At 37.7% G+C, this 25,443-nt stretch overlaps 3 protein-coding genes across 6 annotated transcripts; 1 reads left to right on the top strand and 2 right to left on the bottom strand.

Annotated features, from left to right (window-relative positions):
- Positions 1 to 544: 544 nt before the first annotated feature.
- Positions 545 to 9,678, bottom strand: tmem243b (transmembrane protein 243, mitochondrial b). Of its 4 annotated transcripts, none has more exons than XM_034863697.1 (5): positions 9,540 to 9,678; positions 4,989 to 5,279; positions 4,570 to 4,620; positions 3,532 to 3,636; positions 545 to 1,814 (listed from the first exon to the last, which is right to left on the bottom strand). In XM_034863697.1, exons 2-5 carry the CDS (start codon positions 5,064 to 5,066, stop codon positions 1,695 to 1,697), a joined length of 354 nt encoding a protein of 117 aa, XP_034719588.1. In that variant the 5' UTR covers positions 5,067 to 5,279; positions 9,540 to 9,678; the 3' UTR covers positions 545 to 1,694. The 4 variants fall into 4 exon arrangements, with proteins under 4 accessions (XP_034719588.1, XP_034719587.1, XP_034719590.1 ...); XM_034863696.1 differs by lacking the exon at positions 9,540 to 9,678 and adding an exon at positions 9,198 to 9,364; XM_034863699.1 differs by lacking the exon at positions 9,540 to 9,678 and adding an exon at positions 9,198 to 9,351 and having other exon boundaries at positions 4,989 to 5,187.
- Positions 9,679 to 10,227: 549 nt separating this feature from the next.
- Positions 10,228 to 13,126, bottom strand: meig1 (meiosis/spermiogenesis associated 1). The gene is made up of 3 exons (XM_034863700.1): positions 12,899 to 13,126; positions 11,948 to 12,101; positions 10,228 to 10,492 (listed from the first exon to the last, which is right to left on the bottom strand). Exons 2-3 carry the CDS (start codon positions 12,089 to 12,091, stop codon positions 10,364 to 10,366), a joined length of 273 nt encoding a protein of 90 aa, XP_034719591.1. The 5' UTR covers positions 12,092 to 12,101; positions 12,899 to 13,126; the 3' UTR covers positions 10,228 to 10,363.
- A 45-nt stretch (positions 13,127 to 13,171) lies between these two features.
- On the top strand, positions 13,172 to 24,737 carry dclre1c (DNA cross-link repair 1C, PSO2 homolog (S. cerevisiae)). Its single transcript, XM_034863695.1, has 15 exons — positions 13,172 to 13,539; positions 13,772 to 13,823; positions 15,169 to 15,253; positions 15,578 to 15,637; positions 15,770 to 15,825; positions 17,371 to 17,472; positions 17,657 to 17,729; positions 18,243 to 18,383; positions 18,681 to 18,782; positions 19,231 to 19,367; positions 19,556 to 19,610; positions 19,874 to 19,962; positions 20,675 to 20,772; positions 22,649 to 22,735; positions 23,548 to 24,737. The coding sequence occupies exons 1-15, from the start codon at positions 13,431 to 13,433 to the stop codon at positions 24,324 to 24,326; spliced, it is 2,025 nt and encodes a 674-aa protein (XP_034719586.1). The 5' UTR covers positions 13,172 to 13,430; the 3' UTR covers positions 24,327 to 24,737.
- The last annotated feature ends 706 nt before the right edge of the window (positions 24,738 to 25,443 follow it).

Raw genomic sequence — 25,443 nt, forward strand, 5'->3', positions numbered from 1 at the left:
TTCTCCCCAAATCAGTCACTACAGCATCGTAGTGACTTCCCACACCCAGGGCAAAATCTAATGGTGCGTTCAGGTGTCTTATAAACTCAAAGAAATGTCAGATGTATTGTTTAACCAAGAAGCTCCACATGGACGCCTGATATAGAAATGTATTTAAAACTTATTTTCATAATTAGTTGTTGATTAGTCAAACATTAATTTTTGATAATGAATTGTTTAAAAGCAAAAACTACAAATTATTCTCTGGTTGCAGCTTCTCAAATGTGAGAACATCTTTGAGTTATGGACTGATTGTCTGACAAACAGGACATTTGAAGATGCCACCTGAAAATGTTTCACTATTTCTTGACATGTTTACAGTTTAATTTTAATAATTCACAAAAAGTACAGTATTTTTTCTAATTTACTCATTTCCCTATTGTTCCCATATAATGGTTTGTCTTACCTCATTGGCACAAAATTGTGGCACCGGAAGTGATGCGTCTTATGACCACTCTCACGATTGTGCCAAATTATCCCCTGTAGAGCTTTAAACTTAGTCTTGGGTTTTCTCTGGGAAATCTGGTTTTCCCCACCACTAAAAATATGTTCCCCTCCCTCTCTACCAAGCGATGTCTGGGGAGTGGCTGGCGTCGTAAGACTGCTGTGCATCACCCAGGGGGTTGCTGCACATTGGTGGTGTTAATTAAATATTGTTTCCAATACAGAACTTAGTTCTCAGCCATACTGTCAACATAATTTAAATTGCAGATGATGATGGCTTGAGAATATAGGTTTATTAAAGGTATTAAAGTATTCAACCTTGGGGAAAACAATTCGCTTTTTTTTATTGAGAAGTTTGACATCAATTGGCGTGTGTATTGGGTCAAATCCCTGCTAGTACAAACCTGTAAATTACACTGAATATCAACTAAAAACAAAATACTATGACACTTAGTAACACATACTCTTTAGTAATCGTGTGTAGTACGAAATTGGCGTCAGCACCTAGCACTTGTCTAGCTTTCATTATTCACACCCTGCAGTGGTAAGTCTGCATCGGTCCAGTTTATGTGATTATATCATTTCTGACCCTGAATGCACCATAAACTAAAAACTTTGAAGGAAGTGTTGCTTGTCATGAGACGCAGTTTGTGTCTCAATTTAGTGGCATGATTAAGAGGTTCATGTAAATGACAAAGCTACAATGGTACCCCCGTCTAAAGATGTAAATTAAGTTAATCAGCAACTTGAGGGCAAAGAAAAACATGTAAAATATAACGAGATGGGACAGACGGTAAAAGGATAAAAGGGAGGATTTTTCCTTTAACATTTGCATCTTCACACCAAACCCAATGCTTGTTATTGTGAAAAGGATACAAGTGTAAACACACCTGTTTCATTATCCAGCAGTGTGTCTCCAGGCAGATTAATGGCCTCTAGCCGTGCATCCTGATTTCTACACTGTGACATTGTGTGTGTTTGTGCAGTGCATTAGCTTTCAGCACCAACGAGTCTTGACAGTTTTATCCCACTGGAACCACTACGCTTCACTGGTTTTGGTCCAAGAAATCATTAGTTTGCTGCCGGTCAGGCAGGAAATTTATTCAAGTTAGTGTGTGTTGAGTCTCTCCATGTAGTCCTTCCATGTCATGTATCAAGGCCATGTCTTCCCTTCCTCCGCCTCCTTCTCCTCCTCCTCATCATCATCATCTTTACCTGACATCGTGGAAGTAGAGGTTGGCACATAGACACAGCAGCAAGATGGACACCAGCATGTAGTAGATCAGATTCCTGAATTTAGGCTCCAGATCGCCCTGCCGGTACCAGAATATCTGACAGGGAGAAACATGAATAAAAAGGTCCTTGTAATTGCACAAATTTCATTGATTAAAAAACGAAAATGTATGTAGTTTGACTTAAACTCGCTAACCCCCAAGACGTTTCTTGTCCCCTGTTCATTATAGTGTTACAAAAAAAACATTCAGTGGCGAGGAACGCTCAGAATTATTGTTTTAGTCATTCAGACTATTATTTTTTAAAGCTATAGGGCATAGTTTCTGTCTCCCCATAAGAAATGTTAAGTAATAACAACCTGTCGGTGCGTCCGCATGATACACCCCCTCCGTGATTGCACACCACCCCACCCCTCCTCCACAAACTTGCTAGTAGCCAAGGAGGACTTAAAAAAACAAAAACATGAATGACTCTTCAGAAGAGAGTTGTGTGGAGTCTTTCTTAGCTTTCTAGCAACGGCTTGATAAATATAATTTAATTTAAATATAATATAATTTAGCCTTAACAGTGAAAAGAAATGTCTTCAGATTGCTGGTTTTATCTAATCCACAGCCAAAAATCCCAAATATTTAAATTTAAAATTTAGAAATAGAAGAAAAAAAAAAATCCAAAAAGCCTTTATTGTTATTGTATCAAATACAACTAAATTAATGATCAGTGCAATACAAGACACAGGAAAAACACAAAAACAACTTAAGCAAACATTAACAGCCGACAACATAGTTTCAAACATAAATGTAAGATTAATAAATCCAATGTGATTTGCACTGGAATAAGAGTTTGTGTGGCCAATAATAAATAAAACATTACACGGCACGGATGTCTTTTTTTTCCCCTAGCATAAAAAAAATTAAAAGTATAAATAAATGAGCATTTCACGGTTGTGGAGGATTATTGTGCTAGATAAAAAAGTGTACATAAATAAAAGTAAACATTTAAAACCGTAAAACAATATGAAAACAGTTACATGCAGCAAATCTTCAGATTTTAAGATTCTGAAGAGTTTCCTGATTTGTGAATGACTTTTTAAATCAACTTCAACTGGCTAATGATTGATTAATTGACTAACTGTTTTAGCCCTAGTTGCAAGACTGACTTAGCCTGACTCTGCCCTCCTACTTAATTCCGTTCAATTCTCATTTTCCTCCAATACACCGTCTGGGTTTGCTGTATATTCTTGGGTTCTTGGGTCATATCTTTACCAGTCCAATCAGAGGAGAAAGATGCGGGCGAAGCCATAAGGTCCGTTGTGGCAAAGCTGCCAAATATCCAGAAGTTAAAGCCCGAGCAACAACCATCTTTGCTGAGTTTAGTCTGGTGGCCATGAGCTTGTGGCTCTAGGACCAGGCTAACACTGACACCCTCAAAGCAAGTTCTTAAAAACTGTGAAACCACAGAAAGTTCTCTAAAGACATTTTCAGAATTCAATATATACATTGATTTTATTTTCTTTAAATATTTTAAATCTAAGTCCTTTATTCCCAAATCGTTTTCTTACAGCAACAGAAAATATAGACCTACTGTGTAGCTTTAAAGTGAGGCGTTCTCTAATACACTAAACCTTTTAATAGACAGCAAAAAATACAAAAAGGATGTAAAAACCCGGCAATTTAACTAATATCTGAAAAAGGTCTGATAATATGGAACTGATGATATAAGCTTGTGCTTTTTCTCCTACTTTCTAAGTTATTATAATTGCTAGGATTACTATTGAAAATAATGAGCCTTAAAAGATGAAAATAACAGTGTATTTACCAGCACTAAAGCGGATCCACATGCCAACAGTATGCACACGGCAAAGAAGACATTGAGCGGTCGTGGAGGCAATGAGGGGAACACGAAAGAACTGATAACAGTCACCTGGAAGACAAAACAGGACGAACGTTAAAAGACACTTAAACATGAAGAAATTTACTTCCTAAAAAATTGGTTTTGAATAATCTAAATCTTGGGTTTTCTAAGCTGCTAAATCTATCTCAGACACCGAGATCTGGACAGTCGCGTGGATCTCTGACATAATGACATCGCTGGCTTCATGTATCCGTTATGCCATGTCTGGAACTTTTACAAAAATGCAACTTGGTCCAACTTAGGTCCGATTGCTGTCATGTAAACGTGATTCAGGTGGATCCTCAGACATGTCAAACTGCAACCACATTTGTATAACATGGTGCACGTCTGTAATGGGCTTCTTTTAAGAAAGCAGACAGTGATGGAGGGATACAGTGGCTTGCATAAGTTTAAACACCAATGCTTAAGTTGACTAAAAAGAGGAATAATAAAAAAAAATCTTTAAATAAATGCCTTAATTCAAAAAATTTAGGAAAATCCAACGTTTTAAGGACACCAATTTTCTTTGTGAATGAATAATGTGTTGTAAATATATAAATGTTCTTCCTTAAAATACAGGGGGCACACCCAGTATACACACAACTATGTTAAATTCCCATAGAAGCAGGCAGACTTTTATTTTTAAAGGCCAGTTATTTCATGGATAAGGATACTTTGCATCCTGATAAAGTTCCCTTGGCCTTTGGCCCCCCCTCCACATCATCACACGCCCTTCACCAAACATAGAGATAGGCATGGGGAACTTTCTATAAGATCATCTCTCAATGCATATCAAACCAGCTATTAAACTAACTGAAAAAACACAAATTTTCCTTTGGTGCCATATCTAGATTCATAGAGGATTTCAATAATTTCCATTTGAATATTGCACTGCATTAACATCATGATTACTACATCACTACATACAGTACACCAGTGAGATTGCAGAAGATTTGTACTCACTAAAACAACCAGAGACGTGAATCCCCCCACTGCCAGGTTGATGATTCGATCCTGCAAGAAAGACAGTTTATACAAATTAAAACATTTAATGTCTGCAATCTTTCTACTCCACAAGACACTTTTGTTGTCTGTGTATCTAAAGCCTGATGTATCTTATTCCTTAGAACTACATTATTATTCAAAAACTGATGCTGAGAGAAACAGACAGGCCAGGGAAGTCAGAAAGTGTTGTTTTTTTGTGGGAATGGTTAAAAAAGAAGAAGAAAAACAGGCCAGTGATCCTATTTATAACCCCCGGATAAATAGGGCCTTATACATTATGTAAAAATAAGGCATGCATGCTAGGATATGTATAATGGTGTATTTTGTTTGATAGTGAAATGTGTACTGAATTAAACCAGTGTTAAACGTTTACGAACCCGTGCTGAGGTCTCCCCAAACAGAGGTCTGTTGTCCATGCCGCTGGTGCCATACGTCCTGGTGTTGAAGTCATCCATGGCCGGCTCGGTAGGCACCAACACTCCACACCGACCACTCGCCTCTCAGCAGCGCCGCCTCCTGGAGACACCGGGCCAGTGCTGCATGCTTGCTAGCTAGCTAGCTTCCAGCTGCCTCCCTCTGCACAAAGTTAGGGAAGACGTCAGCGTCAACATACTGAAGGGGACATTATGGTGGACGTCTCTGATGGTCAGGTAGGTTAGTTTCCTTACCTGGGAAATACAAAAATCACAACAGGAAATGATTACAAAGGGTGAATTCCACAATCAGACAACAGAAACTCCCTCACAAAACATCAGATGTTACAGGTTTCCTGTAACATCCTGCCTTGATGATAAAACCAGGAAAAGAATCCAGCACTAACCTTATAACTCAATTTTAGTCAGTCTAGAGCAAAAAAAAGAGTCCGACCCCCACACGGCTACAAGGAAGATAGGTTTTTGAGTTTTACATAAAATCTATGTTCGAAAATGTATCTTCCACATCTATTCACGTAAAATCTCCTAAATCCCCAAAAGATGTTATTTTTGTCTAAAGCTTTAGTGCGTAACTTTTGATATTTATAAAAGGTCCGAGCCCTGGTTATCCTGCTCTGCCTTTGAGAAAATGAGAGCTCAGGTGGGCCGATCTGGACACTTGCCCCTTATGATGTCATAAGGGGTAAGGTTACCTCCCCTTTCTCTGCTTTGCCCACCCAGAGAATTTGGCCCACCCATGAGAGAGAGACATGTCTTTCAAACGAGCAAAGTGACAGTTTCTCAAGGCCACACCCCCCCCCCCCCTCCAGGGGTGTTGTGCGCAATCACGGAAGGCTTGCATTGTGTGGCTGCACCGACAGTGTTGTTGTCATTACTTAGAATTCTTCATGGGGGCGACAGAAACTACACAATAAAGCTTTAAGTTTAGATTGGTTTTATTTTATTTTTGTTAATTATTTTGACTTGAACTTATTTATAAAATTATTTAAATTCCCCAGTAATTATTATTTTAAAATGCTTATTTCTATTTAAGCTAAAACAATCAGTCAATTCCTTGTTTAGTTGAATAACAGAAATGTTATCCTCAACAGTTTTGCTAATGGATTACTCATTAAGGTCATTTAAAGCAAAAACATTTGCCGATTACTGCTTCTCAAAAGAGTTTCTGCTTTTTTTTTCTGTTTTGTATCATCATTTATTGAATATCTTGTGTTTTTGACTGTTACCCGGACAAACCAAGACATTTGGAGACGTCAACTTGCATCTTGAGAAAATGAGATGGCCTTATCTGATTTAGGACATCTGACAAAAGAATTTAATGTAAAAATCACCAATAGTTTAACTAATAATTGTTAGTTGCTGCCCTAGATGTCATTATTTTTGAGTGCACTCTAGCAATAGCCTAGCAGTCAATTATAATATATTAGGACACCAAGTAATTGTGTTTTGATGAGTGAACAGTTTCTCTAACAGAAGCAGATGGTGGTTTTCTTTCTGTGGAGGTCAAACGCTGCAGATTAAAACACAAAAAGAAAACAGATTTTTTTATTGCCGCCCATTTGGTTTCACTTCCTCTATTTTCAGGTGTGATAACCAGAAGTGTGTTATATCTTTTAAAAACCCAATGTAGAGATGATGATAGCGGTTTAAAAGAGGAAGCTGAAATCACAAGAAACTTTAACTTCATTCTGATTCTGCTACAATGTAAAAGTCTATTTGTCTGTCAAACAGACTATCTAAAAATGGAACTTGTAATTTCCAAACACAAACAGAAAGAGTGCTTTTCTTTTATTATTTGGATTATTGATTGATCATTAAAGTCATTTTTGAATAGTTGATAACAACCGATACAAAATAATCGTTAGTTGCTGAAATTACAAATGTTATTTATCTCCGTTTTATCCCTACTGCTCCACAACAAATGAAAAGAGGACGTTGTGGAGAGATAGTTCCTCAATTTGAATAAACTTTGTATTTTCCCTGATAGGATAGAGACCTTATATTATACGACAGATAACATATTTAAAAAGAGAACTGTTCTTTATTGCCTGATGTAGGCTCCATAACTTTAAATACAAATAAGGATATCTTCAACACTTCTAGAAAGGTTACAATATACTTCTCTAACATTAGTTTCACACCACGTCTTCAGGGAGGGTTAAACAACAGCAGCTGCTTTCTTTCTGGGTCAGAAGGCAGCAGGAAAGGAAACAAAACCCTCGCAGAGCTTTCTCAGCAGAAAAACACAGTGGAAAACAAGAGCTTCATTTAAAAGTAGCATAAAACCTGCCTAAAGCTACATTCCTCCAGAGCCTTGTGATTCACTAGGCTGCTTAGAAAGAAACCATACGACTTAACGGAGTTTAGAAGAAACATATTTCTTTCCGTACAAACCAGAAAGTAATAACACCTCCAAAAAACCTTCATAATGTATATGTCATTTACCAACAAGTAAGTGTAACATTTACAAAAGGTATATTAACTTAAGCAGATAAGCTTTATAGTCGGTCTTATGTTATTAAAAAATCAACAAATTCACCATTTCGTCTATGAAATGTCAAAAAGGAGTGACAAATGTCTATTACAAATTCTGAGAAATGTCTTTTTGTGTTGCAACAACAGCCCAAAACTTAAATATATTCAATGTGCTATCATATAATACATTAACCAAGTATTCAAAATGTAAGAGCAGTGATTTAAAACAAATGCGTTCTAATTAATTTATCAACTAATTGTTTCAGCTCTATTAACTAATTCCGGAAAACTAATAAAATCAATAAAACCAGATGAAAGTTTTGTTATAAAGCCAACTAAAGACTAAATTATAATAATAAGACTAACTAAAGAACAATTTAAGATTATATAATAACCTTTTCGAATATTTTGAGAGATTTCAAAAACATTTTAAAGGACCTGCAGACAGCCTGATATAATTTGTATTTCAACCACTTTTTAAATAAATTGACAACATACAGAATTCAGGGAATGACAGTTGGTACTGAACAATGTAATAAATATGAGGAAAAACTAATGAGAGTATCAACTGTATGCTTCAGAGATCCCTTGCTCTATAAGGAAGTGAAACATGTTATTCTTGGGAAATCAAGAAGAGACACTATACACTACAGATATGGAAAATATGTTAACTAAGTGATTACTTCCACAGTATGTTTCGTTCTTTTGCTGAAATGCCTTTTTTTTTTTTTTTTTTTAAATCACACTAATCAGAAAAATACTATCATCAGTAATCAATACAATATTGCATAAATCAGAGTATAGAGGACATATACAAACCCCTCAGTAAAAACATTCAGAATATAGATAGGAATTAAACTGCAAAGCTTGGCGTGTGTAAGTGCTATTGAAGTGGCTACAGGTAGGGTTAAACATTTCAACCAGCAGATATCGTGAAACGTCCCCAATTAATCGCTTACATTAAGAAAGGCTTTCTAAAATTGTAATGTACATTAGGTATGTATTATCATTATTAAGCCCAACTTTTGGTGAATTTATAATAAATCTACAGGCTCAAATAGACAAAGTGTAGCAAAATAAACATCTAAATGTGTGTACTGGATTTCTTGTTTTGCACTATATGTTATAGAAGCAATTGCCCAAAATCTCCAAATTGAAAGATTGGTTTTAGTTCCTCTAGTGTCTCCCCCTTAAAAAAAAAATCTTAAATGCAGCAAAACCCCCGAATGTCAACAAAAGACTGAGACAACCACACACCATTTCTGTGAGAGCTACCAATTACTAACGCAATTTTGATTACTTATAGCTTACCTTGCTAGCAAAAGCTAAGCAAATACCTTCAACTTTAACCCAAACAGCTTGTTAGCCCATTGAAGTTATAGCCAGAGGGTAAACGCAACCTAACCATATGTTTCCGTACGTGTAGAACAAGTAAACACCCATTATATTGTGTTATTAATACTTCAAACCAGGTATAAATGATGACTGTAAACGCTACCATCACCACTGTTAGCTAACTTGAGCTTTATTACCGTGTACAAGGCCAACTCTAAAGCAGGCTGCTAACGAAGCTAAGCTAACCATCCGGAACTGTAGAGAATAATCAATACATTTAAGAGCTAGTGAAAAAACTGATAAGCGAATGTTTCCACTATTCGACTTTGCTAGCCCACTTGCCTTACAACCTCCGTGTTGACTCCAGTGGAAACATAACTTCAGAAAAGCCGTGCAATAGGGTCGAGACATTAAAGGGAATAAACCCGGTAGCTTCAGTTCAAGCTATTAAAGGCGAGTTCAATTACTGTTGAGCCGACATTGCTTGTATGATAGTAGGTTCACTGACGCACACCATGACGCACACGAAGCTCGCCAAACTTCATCAAAAATCAAGCCATTTAACAGAGGAGGCTATTTTTTATTCCTCATTAAAGACCACCCGTTTTATTGTAATACTAGATTGTATTTAACCCGAGAGAAATATTACCATCGGGAAAAAAATTAAAATGTTGCATTACTCACATGCTTTGCTGTCTGGTGCAATAAGGTGCAGTCACATCAGTTTGTGTATTTCTCTGTGCAGCAAGACGGGATCTTTCTTTTTTTTCTAATTACAAGTTAATAAAACGTAAATCTTTCATTCTCCAAGGAGCTGAATGTCCTTGATCTGGTGGGAGAGAACTACTGAGATCTGAGAACTAATACATATAATCTCACCCCTCATGTTACCATCACATGATGAGAGTGTGATAGGGTTTAATCCTAATCACAGCAAAAGAAAACTTCAGTCACATTTTTAAACAGTTCATGTTACAGTGAATGGGCATAAAATCTCTCCTCACTAAACCATGTAGCTTAATATAGAAAGTTAAAATGATGTTATTGAAACTAATGTATTACTGAAATTGATCTCATTAAAAATGTTGCAGAGCTACTAGAACACTACACACACTTTAACCTCCGGTATTCATGACTTATTCACAACTGCAACTACAGAATGGATATAATCTCATTTACAGGGGCTACATTATATGTCAACTTTGCTGTTGTTGGTGCCACATACTTCTGTCAGAACAGGCAAATATACTTAGATGACTTTAAGGTGAACTATTCCTTTAGGGAAACCATGCAGAGGAATAATTATGTTCACTCTCTAAAAACAAAAGTTAAACACAACCAAACACCAGCTGTTTACAAAGCAACTCTCATGTGCAGTTTTAAAATCCATTTATTAAAAACAGAGAGGCCATCTTCTTCTTCAAAGGGGAAGTATCTGTGCCTATAGTTTTTGTCGCCAGGCTACCGTTATATTATCATGACGACAAATGGATGGAGTCGAGAACACCTTAATATGCATAAACTCTGACTTTGTAGAGATCACGTTCTTCACATTCCCTTTTCCTGCTGTAGTAAAAGAATGTGTTGTCTCGACGTTGGAGCTTCTTCACAAAGCCGGTCTCTGGCCATTTGTCAATCTGAGACAAACACAGAAAAAGAGACATGGATGATATTTATAATATTTAAAAATAATACATTTATTTATAGAGCCTTTTCCATCAAAGTGCTTTACAACAAGAATACACCTTAAACATTTATATCTGACTGACTGACAAAATCCTCAGAAAAGCTTTTAATTCCATAATATTGATGCAATGGGAACACTGCACATTCAATTCCAAATCAAAACATGACCAAAATTGATCACGTTTGTGTTCCACCTTTACAGAGAGTGAAGAAAAAGGAATATTATGCTGTTCAAAAAAATAGCAGTATTTGCATTTTTCTTTACAAACTCAAACATTTACTGTATGAACTGATAAATGTCTCAAGGGTTTCCTTTACTTTGAATCACTGCACTAATATTTAGTGGCATAACCATTATTTCTGAGAACTGCTTCACATCTGTGTTGCATGTGAAAAGGTATTCCAGCCTAGGACGGTTAAACTGCATTCCAAAATTCCTCTGCATCACTGGGTTTTTCAGAAACAGCATTTTTAATGTCACCCCACAAGTGTCCTATGGGATTGAGGTCTGGGGATTGGGCTGGCCACTCCATAACATCAATCTGGTGAATCTGGAACCAAGACTTTGTTCTATAACAGGCGTGTTGTGGGTCATTGTCTTGTTGAAAGACCCATTTCAAAGGCATTTCCTCTTCAGCATAAGGCAACACAACTTCCTTAAGTACTTTGATGTATTGAAACTGATCCATGATCCCTGGTATGCCATAAATAGGCCCAACACCACAGTGTGAGAAACATAACCTATTCAGTACTTGTCTTTTTTTTCAACAATGGGGCATTGCGGGGCTTTCAAGCTGATAGACTTGCTTCACATAGCCTTCTTCTAATCGGAACAGTACTCACAAGTAACTTTAAGTCTTCTTTGATTTTCCTGGAGCTGATCATTGATTGAGCCTTTGCCATTTTGGCTATTCTTTTATCCATTATTGCTATTATTTTGAACAAAACTGTATATAGCATTTGTTCTCAGTTCTCGTGAGAGCACATGTTGAATGTGCTCACTGAATTACTCTGGCATCAAGTAATGATGCTCATTAACTATACCCTTGTAGCTGAGCTGCACCAATCCCATCGGTGTATCTGATAAAGACGGGCCAGAGCCGAGTTAAACAGATGACGACAGTTTAATCTACTAGTTAGCTCCGCTGGCAGCTAAGCGTATGGGGCTCTGGATACGTCACCCAGTGTGTTGTTGTGATTGGTTGTAGTGTTATCCATTTGCATGCTGTGAGATTTTCAAATGCACAGTTGGTGCCCCTCAAGATTGGCAACGTTCATTACTTGACGCCAGACCCTTAATCCTTTTGGATTTGGGTCTGGATTTCCAGGCTACTTTGATCCACCATTAAAAGGGATTCTATTTGTGATTCAATGGCACAGTTACACATTCAGATGAGAATATTTACCAAGACCCCTTGTTTGACTTGTATGTACTCCATTTCGTCTCTGTAGCCGGCCTCCTGGAATCTGAATAGATTTTCCACCTCTGCTGTCCATCCTTTGGCTCTGCTCATGGACTTTGGCTTAGAGTTGTTGTCATAACAGGACATGGTGGTGATGCTGAAATATATCATAAATATGAACAGTTTTCTTAAATTCATGGTCATCAGACTGGTATCTGATGATTGGTATCTGATGACTAACAAATCAGGGAAAGAAATGCCTTTCAATTAGGTCATCAGTTACTTCTACTTAAACCAAGCTGGAGTAGGAAATAAATAACAGAATATTGAGGTTCAAACGAAGCTGAACTCTGAACTGCTTTATTGTCTTAACACAAAACAAACACGTTTCTACTGTGCGCTATAGCAGGGGTTTCCGATGTAACCTGGCAAAGTAAATATTTGGTTCCATTCTAGATTTTCGTAAAAATCGGCAAAAACACTTGGTACAACAATGCATACGAGTTTCAACATTTTGGCATGTAAATGACCCACCAAGCAGCACTGTCTGATGGAACTGGCGGAGGAATACTGTGTCACCTTGCCAGTCATAAAACGGGACCTTTTACAAAAATAGTGCGACATGATGCACTACAGTGTATGCCGAACTAAATAATGGACACTAGCAATTACTAGAAGTTTTAAAAGAAACGTATATGGTATTAGTTTATTTAAGTATAAGCAATAAGACTTTAAAATACAACATTCTTGAATCAAGTTTCGCGCGTAATCGGGCTAAATTGTCGTAATGTTAGCCCGATTATAAGAAGCCGAGGTTGCTACAACGCTAAGTAGCTAACCTCGGCTTCTGTATAACGTCAGTTGACAAGATCACACAGTCTCATATACTCACATTTGCACACATTACCTTTTATATAGTGTTTTGTATTAAAATAATGGTTGCAGTTGACTTACATGACTTTCAGGAGAGTCTTTCCGTTTCGTTAGCAAGTGATGACAGTTAACCTCTATGGCTTCACTTTGGTTGCCTGGTTACCGTGATATTTCTTCTTCTGTGTTGGAGGGCAGAGGCCAAAAGTATCGAAAGCTTCCAGGAGATGGCGCCAAATGACCTCGTAGCAAAACAATAAAGAAACTGACGTCTCTAGCTAACTAACGCAGTATGGTAAACATTATTACTCTGGTATTTAACGAAAGCAAGCATATGTTAAGCAATTTGTAATAGAAAATCGGAAGAACGAGGTTTAGTGTTAGTTAAAGAAGAGTATCATGTACGTTGACAATAGATGGCGGTAACACCCACTAAATGCCAAGAACCGTACTGAAAACCAAAGACGAAGAAGATTCACTGAAATTGATGGGCGGGACAAACAAACAGGCGATGTCAACATTTATCCGTTTTTTCGCTGGAAACAACGTTTGATTGATTTTGCACGATACCCACCCACCGGTTCCTCGCATTAATAGTCTATGGTTTCGCGTAAAGATGAGTTCATTTGCAGGTCGAATGAAGGAGTATCCCACCATTTCTCTGGACCGGTTCGACCGGGAGAACTTACATGCCCGGGCATATTTCCTTTCCCACTGTCACAAGGGTGAGACATTATATCAAAGATCCTCTTTACTAAACCGTCTCTGGTTATGTCTATGGAAGTGAGCCTGGTAGCAAGCTAGCACCATCAACTTTGGTGTTACCTTTGGTGTTAGACTTGATTTTGCAACAGTACAATTGATAACATTTAACATTCACGTAAACATGTAAAATAAAACATGTAAAATAAAACATATTACAAGTGTCTCTGTTGTTTATCTGCTTTATCTTATCAGATCACATGAAAGGACTGAAGGGACCAATACTGAAGAGAAAACTACAGTTCAGGTGAAGACATTTACTCACTGTTGTTACTGGAACTGTTATGGACCATTTTTACTCAAGTTCTCCGGCGTAATTAATTAGTTACAACAGTGTTGGATTTTAAAATGTTATATGTGGTTAAAAATTGTGTGTGATTTGCATGATACATTTAAGCTAACAGGCAAAAGCATTATTTCAACATAAATGAAGACATGTTGGTCATGCATTAAGTTTGTAGTTTATGCAATAAGTTGTTAAGTTGCAATACTCCTTTTCTCTAAGATAGGGTGTTCTGGTACCCAGCTCTACTAAATGTGTCAGAAGCAGGACTGATGGTTAGGGACGCATCCTGTGTCTGGTTGTAGTTCCTTTTACAGTCCAACTGAAAGTGCAGCAGGTCATGTTATCTTTTCTCTGCAGGTCCTGAAAAAGTCATAAACTTTCAGTCACATTTCAACTGAAAGATAACGAATAAGGAACATATCACACACGAACACACACAAACATATTACATCACTGTGACCAAGAGGCCCCACCCTTAGTGAATAAGACCAGGGGTGCAAGAGCCAAAAAGCCAGACAAATTTCGGGGAGAGCTGTGTTGACTCGATCTCTGTATTTTGTCTCTAGAATATATTCTACGTAATAAAAGGATTCACACATGAAAATCTGAGATTCTGACTATTAATTGACTGACCCCTGAGACCGGAGCAGGGTTTAGCTCCAACACCAGCAAAATGATTGGTTCACCCCAAACTTCCCTAACTGGCTACACTGTACACTTGTCTGGTCAAGCAAGGATGGTGATGCAATTATATTCCCTCCTCTGTACAGTAAAATAGACCTGTTAAAGCGTAGCCTGAATTTAATTTCAATTTTTATTTATACTCTTAATCCCCTATTGGGAAATTACAATTTACTCTCTATTGTTATTACACACTACACACAGGCGTGAAATACACACACATGATCAGGTCCTATGCATGCACTAATCAGATTGAGTGGGCTGCAACTGCTGAACAGGCTCCCTGAGTGGAAAAGGGGGGGGGTTTGGTGCCTTGCTTAAGAGCACTTTGACAGTGCACAGGAGGTGAACTGGCATCTCTCCAGCTACCAGTCCACACTCCATACTTTGGTCCACACGGATCCCAAATTAAACCCGGAATTGCTTTCCCCAACAAAGATTCCAATAAGCAGCTACCATTTCCTAAAAAAATCAGTAATTTAATGAGAGCTATAAACAGGGTCTCTAAAAACCAGAACAATTAAAGACCACAGATTATTAAGACACATAATTTAGCTCGTATGAACTAAACTGAGGACTCAACACTTGGAATTTGTTGTTTTACTGTATTCTCTTTTGGTTCCAGTCGTACAGTCAGGCTTTACTGCTCCTTTGTGACCAAAGAACTTCTGCTGAGCAATCCCAAGTACGCTTTCTGGGAGGAATACATTGTAAGTGCCCTTTAATACTGCAGTTTTCTCAGTGCATGCAGGTGATTATTAGGAGTATTATCTACTACTGAGTAACAGTGACTACCACAATCAAAGTCAACTTAGAGTAGATATATCTGCTGACTTACACAAAACCTTTGGATGATTGTACACTGTTAAATGTCATAGCTTTACACTCCTAGAGATTTTTTTTTTTTACTTTAGTTGTCCTTTGTGTTTGACAGTCATTTTTGGCTTTTACACAATACCATCATATCGTAAGGTTGCTTTGGATTCTTGTGTTTTTGTAGAATTAGCAGTTTTATCTCATCTTCCATGTTTTAGGTTCCTTTAGAGGTCGAGAGCCCAACACAGATTTCTCTGGTTGACGAGGCATCTGGAGAGGTATAAACTGAGGAGCGGTGTAATAGTCAGTCCAGTCAGACATGTAGAATTAGCCCATCAGTTATCATCATAATTCCATGTGCCCTTCTAACTGATTTTATTTGACCATCTTGTCTGGTGTTTGTTTGACAGAAAGAAGAGCTTGTGGTCACGTTGCTTCCTGCAGGCCACTGTCCCGGCTCTGTTATGCAAGTTTAAATCATTCTTAAACTCTTCTAATTTTCTATATGCTGTTTATTTATTAATGTTGCCACAACATGCAAGGAAGAGAACCACTCATACAGTAACGGAGTACAACATTTTCTTCTATGTCCAATGCTTTGATTTCCCCCCTCAGGCCTCTGCTAGTTTTTGATGTTTTTTATGATGCACTTTTGCTTGTTATTTAATTTCACCTAGAGTCGATAGAGTGACATTTTGTCGTTGTTTTTTGATTAAGTTTATTTTGAACATGTTAAAAATAATAAATAACATTTCAGTACATGCAAGAAAACCAACAAAACATAATGCTAACCAAACGCAAACATATCTCTTAAAAATGTTTGTAAATGATTCAAATAAGGATTTCCATATTCAAAAAGGAGTAGGAAGAAGGAAAAAAAATGTTCTGGTCTTCCTTCACTTATTTATACATGTATCCTTACAAACACATGCATAGATATACCTACTTACCGGCTCATATACACATTCATACACAAATACATATACAAACTGCATACTCATTACTTTTTTTCTTTTTCTTTTCCCGTTACCACCTACCGGTGTCCATGTTTCATCTGTCAGTTATATCAAACCAAATAATAATAATAATAATTAGGTTTTTTTAACATTAATATGCGTTCCCCCAGCCTGCTTATGGCCCCCCAGTGGCAAAAAATGTCGATAGGTGTAAACGAGCCCTGGTTATCCTGCTCTGTCTTTAAGCAAATTAAAGCTCAGATGACCTTATGAGGTCATAAGGGACAAGGTTACCTCCCCTTTCTCTGCATTGCCTCTTCCTCAAAAGCTACAGACTCAGGCTCTAGTGGCTGTAACTCTGCACCAAGGCTGAATTTTGGGAAAGAGACTTCAGATACAGTAATAGGGGACCACTAAGGTTAATATAAAAGAGACTTCAGATACAGTAATAGGGGACCACTAAGGTCTATATAAAAGAGACTTCAGATACAGTTTTAGGGGACCACTAAGGTCTATATAAAAGAGACTTCAGATACAGTATTAGGGGACCACTAAGTGTCTATATAAAAGAGACTTCAGATACAGTATTAGGGGACCACTAAGGTCTATATAAAAGAGACTTCAGATACAGTATTAGGGGACAACTAAGGTCTATATAAAAGAGACTTCAGATACAGTAATAGGGGACCACTAAGGTCTATATTAAGAGACTTCAGATACAGTTTTAGGGGACCACTAAGGTCTATATAAAAGAGACTTCAGATACAGTATTAGGGGACCACTAAGGTCTATATAAAAGAGACTTCAGATACAGTAATAGGGGACCACTAAGGTCTATATTAAAGAGACTTCAGATACAGTTTTAGGGGACCACTAAGGTCTATATAAAAGAGACTTCAGATACAGTATTAGGGACCACTTAGGACTATATAAAAGAGACTTCAGATACAGTATTAGGGGACCACTAAGGTCTATATAAAAGCATCCAAAGTGCACCATGTCATTGCACCTTTAACATCAAAAGTCAAGATCTAAAAATCTGTTTCTGTGTGCAGGTTCCTGTTTGAGGGTTCCCATGGAAACGTTTTGTATACAGGAGACTTCAGGTTGGCTGCTGGCGACGTCTCGAGAATGGAACATCTGCACTCTGGCAGCAGGTTGGTCCTAATCAACATCTTCACTGTTTTCTGTCCCATCGAGTCTCAGAAGTTCTGAAGAACCAGACAGGAAAAGTTCAAACATTTCTTCAGATAAGTCAGGGATTATTTAGGCCTTCTCTGAAGCTGTTGATCAATGTGTTTTTTGTCACCTAAACCTCCTTGTATCATGTTTTGCATACAGAGTGAAGAATATTCAGAGTGTTTATCTGGACTCCACTTTCTATGACCCACGATTTTACCAGATTCCTACTCGAGTAAGTTTTTGGGATGGGAACAGAATTCAATGGCTGTGGAATTTCAGAAACATTGGAGTCTTTAGCGGTAAAAACCAGTCCATCAGAGGAATATAAAGAAATTAAAAAGAAAAACAAACGCTCTAACTGGGTGAGCTAGAGGCCGCCCCCTCTGTCTCAAACGCTACCATATAAACAGACTGTATAAAATAGTCAAAATAATCTGTGTGGTACTGCCGATTTGTTATGTTTTGTCATGGTTTATGAAAAAAATCCTCGCAGATTAAAAGTAATAAAAAAATTATCTTAAAAAAATAATAATCAAGTCATACATGGAGAACAAAATTGCATGTGTTTTGAACTTTGTTGATAACCCATAAGAACACTAAAAAAGTATTTTTTGTTTGTTTTGATGTGTTGGTTTGTAATGTTTTAGTGTATTTCTGCTGTTTTGTTGAATAATTTTATTCCTAGATGCTTTAGAGTTTTTTTGATGATTATAGAATATATCATTTTTCGTGTGCTTGTGTGCAGGAGGTCTGTCTGAACGGTATCTCAGAGCTGGTTGGAAACTGGATCAGTAAGAGTTCATATCACGTTGTGTGGCTCAACTGTAAAGCTGCGTATGGATATGAATACCTGTTTACCAACCTGGGAGAGGAGTTCAACACACAGGTAACAAAAACACGAGTTTTTGTACACCTTGGGCGCCCGAGCAGCTCACTGTGTAGGGGGGTACCATTAAGGCTGAGGCCTAACCGCAGCGTAGGTTCAAGTCTGGCCCAGGGTTTTTTGCTGAAGGTCTCTCTCCCCCATTTCCTCTGTGTTAAATCATAAAATGCCTAAAATCTGTTCACATACTCTGTTCTTTCATTCACTAAGCCATACTTGTGTAAACATCTCCTGCTAAAGTACAGTTTTGAAATATTTTGAAATATAAACCTTTTTGTTGTTGTTTGATTGTACTCTCAGATTCATGTCGGAAATCTGGCGATGTTCAAGAAGATGCCGGAGATCCTGAACTATGTGACGACTGACCGAAGGACACAGATCCATGCCTGTCGACACCCTAGGGTCCTAATTTATGTCTCACACACACATACACATATCCAAGGTTTCTCTCAGGTTCTTCAGAGCAATAAGTGGGCCACTATATCCACAATAAATTCTAATCTTGCACTCAATTTATTGTTTGTTTTGCAAGGTAATAAAAAAACTAATAAGAGTGTAGATAAGATGAAGTACTGGCCTACTTTCAATAAGAGTAGAACTATCAATAAAATCAGTACTTATCCTTAAAGAACAGTCATGGTATTTATTTTGTGCAGATCCCACAAATATTAAGTTACATTTTTTTTACATATTTGTAATCCTAAAACCCAGTAATTCAGTATTTGTTTATGTTGTTAATCTTTTTGTTACGCGTGTTAGGCACCAACAGTTCTACTGCGTCACAGTTCTAAACTCAAGTGTCTTGTACTTTGCCAATTTATTTATATAGCCCTGAACCTTTTGTGTGCAGGATGAGGAGTTTTTCCAAGGCAGCCGGCTGCCATGTGGCTGCACAGCATCTGACGGGACTCCTCTTCGCATCATCAGCATCAAACCGTCCACCATGTGGTTCGGAGAGAGAATGAAGAAAACCAACGTTATAATAAAGTGAGAGCAGGTTCAAATGTCTCAAGAGTTTGTGGAGATACTAACCCAAGTCAAGATCTTTCAAATTTAAAATTCAGTTTGAATAACATCCAACAGATGTTTGTGTTAAAAAGACAGGGAAAGAAGAATTTGGTATAAATCACAGTAAGTTTGGTTAATACTGCTAAATATGCCTTTTGTTTTTCCAGAACAGGAGCCAGTTCCTTCAGAGCCTGTTTCAGTTTTCACTCCTCCTACTCAGAGGTACATTTTAATTGAGTTAAATAATTTGACAATATTATTAAACTAGAGTTATATGACTGTGGTTGGTGTCTATTGAGCATTTTTTTGAGCACTCCTTTCCTCATTTACATGCTTTAAAAAGTGAAACACTGAGGTATTTGTAATCAATAAGATTTCAATTGTCATGTATTTGTTTATGCATACACACACACACAAGCATATTACATATATATTATATATTACACACATATATTGAGGCTCACAATGTTCCTCTCTGATTTCAGATTAAAAACTTCCTCTCGTACCTTCAGCCAGTCAACATTTACCCCAGTGTTATCCCTATTGGTCGGACACTGACTGAGGTTACACAGATGTGAGTGAAGTTTTAATCACTTTGATTTCAATTTAACCTGCAGACCAACATTTTCACCAATGGAGCTTGACGTTTTTCATTTTCTTTACTACATACACCACCAATCAAAAGTTTGGGGTCACTTATAAATTTCCATACCACTCCATTACAGGCAGAATACCAGCTGATCTGAGTGAGTGGCTGATCTTTAACGCATATCTACATTGCACATGTTCAACAACCATTCATCCAATGTTCCAAAGGCACATTGTTTACTAATCTTATATCATTTTTGAAAAGTAACTGAGAAAACATTGGAGAACCCTTTTGCAATTATGTGTGCTCTTAATGTAATCTGAAAACTGCCCTGGTTAAAGAAACAATGCAACTGATCTTAGCTGGTATTCTATCTATAATGGGGTGCAATGAAAATTTCTAGGTGACCCCAAACTTTTGACCTGTAGTGTGTAATGTGAAGTCTAAAGCTGAAATGATTGGTCAACTGACAGAAATGAGTCCAATCAACTAGATTCACTTTTCAAGTAAAAAGACACCAAACATTTTTTTTTGTTTCAGCTTTTCCATTTTGAGGATTTTCTTCTTTGTCTTCTGTAATAGTAAAGTGAAAATCTTTTAGTGTGGACTGTTGTTTGGACAAAAAATACATACAAAATGACTATTGCTAAAACTGTTAAAACAGCCTTAATAACGTTGACACGGTGTGTTTGAACAGCTTGAAGCTGATGTGTAGAAACCAGTCTGATCAAGCAGCGTCCATATACAAACCTCTGGGAGTCCTCAAACGCTGCATAGTGGAGCAACCTACATACGGTGACAAACACACACACACACACACACACACACACACACACACACACACACACACACACACAGAAAACCACAACAGGTGCTCTGCACAATAATGCATCTGTAACTGGATCTGTAGCTGTGAGGCTTGTTTACAGGACAACATATGGAATATGAAAAATAAACTGTGTGCTTCAGGGAAACTAGTTGAATGTTTGGGAGGTCAATAATCATTCATTCAGAATCAGAAAATGATTAAATGCCAAGTAAGTTAGTATGGTTCAGTGCATTCATTTCATGAACACAGCACTGTTTGCATCGGACGTGTATGGACGGGTGGCCCCGCTACTGGGAAATTTTTTGTGAGTGCCACCCATTTAAAAGATAGATGAGTTAATCAAATTTATGAATGAATTAACGTATTAGCTCAGACGTCGCCAGCAGAGGATGCAATCAGCTATAAATCTATACTGTACTAATAAAAACAAATAATTGACGGTGATCATGAACCTCCTCATGTATTCATTGTGATACAGAGGTCTTAGTTAGACTTCGTTTAAAGAGAAACACCACTAAGAAAACTAGGAGCATTCTCAGTGCTGGCCATGTTAGAAACACTCCCCCTAATATTTTGACACAGCTAAAGATGCCTTCCCCAACAGAGCGCTGAGCCTAGCTCACCTGCTTCTTTCGATGTCTCTGAGGTAGGATCCGGCCTAATAAAAGTGACTTCTTGTTGGTAAAGGAGCCGGCCATGAGCCTATTAATGCAAGTCTAGATCCTGTGTGTGCATGTGATTGTATTTCGGGCATGCATGGATAATGGAAAAAATAACAACAGAGTGAAATAATTGTATGTAGTTATTCTTCTATAGTCATTACTTAGTATACAATTGGTAATTAGGCAAGATATCTTTTTTTTTTTTTTTTTGCAATCAGAGCCCTAACTGTACAGGTGGTCTATAGCCGTTGACTGGTTGTCATTTGTTTATAAGTTAACATAGTTGAAGAACTTAAGGATACAAACCAGAGCAGGTTTTTCTCCGTTCCCGGTATGCTGTGTGGGCTAGCCAGACCCCACCTCGCAGCGCTGTGGAGGAAGGCCTGGCAGTGCGAGACTTTGTCTGCTGCATCATGTTGTATTATCAATGTGACGGTTTTCTGACTTGATCACAGTGTAACTGGTACTAATCATTTGCTTACATTAACACCTGCTATCTTAAAAGAGCAATTAGTTTAGGTTACGTATGATTTAATAGGAAACAATAAGCCTCTTCCAGGAATATTTTAGACTTTAGGTTTAATTTATACTTGTGCCACCCAATCATGTGCATCTCAATATTTCTGGCTTAGCGTTTCCATGTTCAGCAATAGGCTACAACCTACAAAAAAACATCACTGTATTTAAAAAAAAAAAACGTTTTCTGATTACATGTTGTAATAATACTGTCAATACCGGAGCTGTTGTTTGAGGGTTCTTCTATTTTGATCTAAAGCAGTAAATTATTTATGGTATTCTATAACTTGTATAGAACATAAAGAAAAACTATTTTAACTATACAGATAGATAGAAACTATACAGTATTACAACATCCCCCCCACACACACATTTTCCTGATGCACAATTTCATAAGCCTGTTAATCATTGTTTGCAAACTTTAAAAATCATTTTTCTATGTATTTCTTTTATTAGATTTGTTGTATAACAGGAGGGCAGAGTAGAAAGGATACATTGATCATTGATGTATAACATAGACATACAAATAAAACTTGTGCCGAAGATGACATTCTAGGGGTAGATATTTGACTTTTCATCAATTATCAATAGAAGCTTTTTACATTAAGAAACCACCGTATCATGTCTCTAATGAAAGTATGGGAAATTGATTTTCTCTGTACAGATTCAGACAGCGATGACGGGCTGTTTGAGCAGCTGGACCTGGCACCAGTGAGGAAGAAGATGACACTGAACCAAGATATAAAAAACGGTGCATAATTATTTCAACTTCTTTTTGTAGAATTATATCTCTTTTTTGTCCCTGGTAGTAGGGCTGGGCAACATATCAATATTATATCCATACTGTGATATGAGACTACGGGCTCTATCTTGCACCCGGCTCAGCATTAGTAAAATGTGCCTAGGCTTATGCACAGCATGCGCACACTGTGCTTGTTACACACACAGGGAAGCGCAGCAGCACAAACGCAGGCAAAAGATTACAAATAAGAATATGACGATGCAAATCCGCCATCAAAATAACAATGCGCCAAGGTACAAACGCACCTGGCTGTTAGAGGGAATGGTAGATGACACACTGATTGGTTTATTGCACCCAGAACACACCTATGATTAATGAAGACACTAAGTACAACCCTTTTGAACCATGCGCCCGGCACACTGACCCTTTTTCCACCGTCAAACTAGCAAAAATGGATTTGGACACGTCGTAAACGCACCTGCGCAATGCTCTTTGATCTTAACAATAAGCCCCTGCATGTAGATATCGTCTTTGTTTTTGGATATGGTAATAACGTTAAATTGTAAGAGTTGTCTTTTCCGGGTTTTAAAGGCTGCATTACAGTAAAGTGATGTACTTTTCTGAACTTCCCAGACCGTTCTAGCTGACCAATATTTGCCTTCAACCATTTGGTTATTATATTCACATTGTTGATGATCTTTTATTTCAAATCTAATTGTGAAAATACTTGTCAAAAGCACCAATTGTCAACCTGTAATATCAGATTTTTTAATGTATTTGTTATTATTTACAACATTTTCTATTTGATCTGTAATTCTTAGTGAAAGCTCAGAGTCCTCAGAAGACAGCACCCCCCGTGTCTGTGGAGGAGTCTTTCCCTCTGACGGTCGCAGACGCGCAGATTGTTGCTCGCAATTATGTGGACTGCACCGAGTCCAATGATGAAGAGGAAGATGAGGGGGAGGAGGTGGAGGAGGAGGAGGAGGAGGAGAAGAAGAATGAGGGAAAGGAGGATACAAAACTGACGAAGGAGGAAGTGAACAGGACGATTAAGGAAACTGAGAAAAAGATGATTGAAGTCGAAGGAAGTGGCTCCTCTAATCCTCCGAAATGGGAGGACTTCTTCACTACGGAAAAGCTGACTGACAGCCAGAACAGCCTCACCAGCCAATTACAGTCCTGTTGTTCTGTCCCGAGCTCCTCCCCCTCTAAAACCACTGGTTCACAGACCCCAGATCTGCTAAGTGATGAGGAAACCCCTGATAACTTCAGTCTGACCCTGTCCACCTCTCTGTCAAATCATTCCTCCCAGAACCAGGACTCGTATTTACCTGACACTCTGATCCTCCAAACAGAGCAGAGGGGGCGGGAACAAGGAGGCTCAAGGATCAATACAGTTTATCAGGAGAAGGAAAGCAACGGCCGAAACATCCAATCAGAGCTGGAGGAGCTCTCAGAGTCTCAGGCCTCGTCGGACTTTGATATTCCCTGCACACCAGAGTCAAAAATACCACAAAATGATGAACTGTTGCAGTTGTACAGGAAGCTGGCGTCAGGAGAGGATGTTGTCATCCGAAAGGGAAGTCAGGGCTCCATGTGAAGGAATGTTAAAGAACATTTTTGGTGAGCCTTATTCCCTCTATTTTAGCCATGTATATGCTGCAGCATTCCTGGTTTATGTGTGTGATAATGCACGTAATGAGCTTCTTAATGCCTCACATGCCTTAAAGTGACACCATTCCTCTCCAGTGTCACTCAAAACTCACAAAACCTCATTATGTAAAGCAACCCACACAACATTTATTCCAGTGCACTTCAAGTTCCCCGGTGCCCTACATGCATTAATGCACCTGTGCACTTCACAGCTGACTCCAAGTTTGTTGACAGTTTGTGGTTTGTTCTGGTAAACACTTCAAGGATCAAGTAGTTTTTTGTATCAAATCAGAAATCTTTGTTTCCTGAACCAAATTAAAAGTATTTCAAATAAACAGCATTTTTATAAATATTGAAAGTTACGGTCAATTATTTTTTTGTCTTTATACTAATAATACTAAAAACATTCAAATATTCAACCTTGAGACAAACAACACTGCATTTAGGATTGATTCTACACATTTCAAAAGATGGTGATGAAAATGATCCATAACAAACAATGGCTGCTATTTATTTAATTTTTCTATTACAGAATTTTGAGCAAGATGTGTAATAAGTGGGACATTTTACGTTTAAGAAATCAACTTGGAAGTACTAACGGCACTGTTTTCAAACAAATCTTCTCACATAATTTATGTGTATGTATTTCAGTTTCTGGAATACTTATCGGCAGACGTGCTAATAGAAACTCATATTAATGACCCTAGTCTTTTCCACTGTTTGTTTATTTGTGTCTAGTTAAAACAATTATCAAAAATCATTTCATCCTTGAGTTAGTGTTACCTATTTGTCTTTATATGAGATGTTTAAACAAAAGATTTCACGCACCTGAAAGTTGATTTGAAAAAAACAGTTGAACAAAGCAACATTTGGGGAAAACAATTTTTCTTTCCTACTCCTCTACAAATCTTTAAAAACCTTTTTTTAGAGACAGAAAACTTTACCGCATCATGAAACAAGATTTTAATATCCAGTTCTTTAGTGTCATGTTTTTTAAGAGTTCAGGTTGACATCTGCTCTCATAAAACCGTCTTCAGCCAGTTTGTTTGACACAACAGGCTCCA

The sequence above is a fragment of the Etheostoma cragini genome, chromosome 23 (genome assembly GCF_013103735.1).
Source record: "Etheostoma cragini isolate CJK2018 chromosome 23, CSU_Ecrag_1.0, whole genome shotgun sequence".
Classification (NCBI taxonomy): Eukaryota; Metazoa; Chordata; class Actinopteri; order Perciformes; family Percidae; genus Etheostoma; species Etheostoma cragini.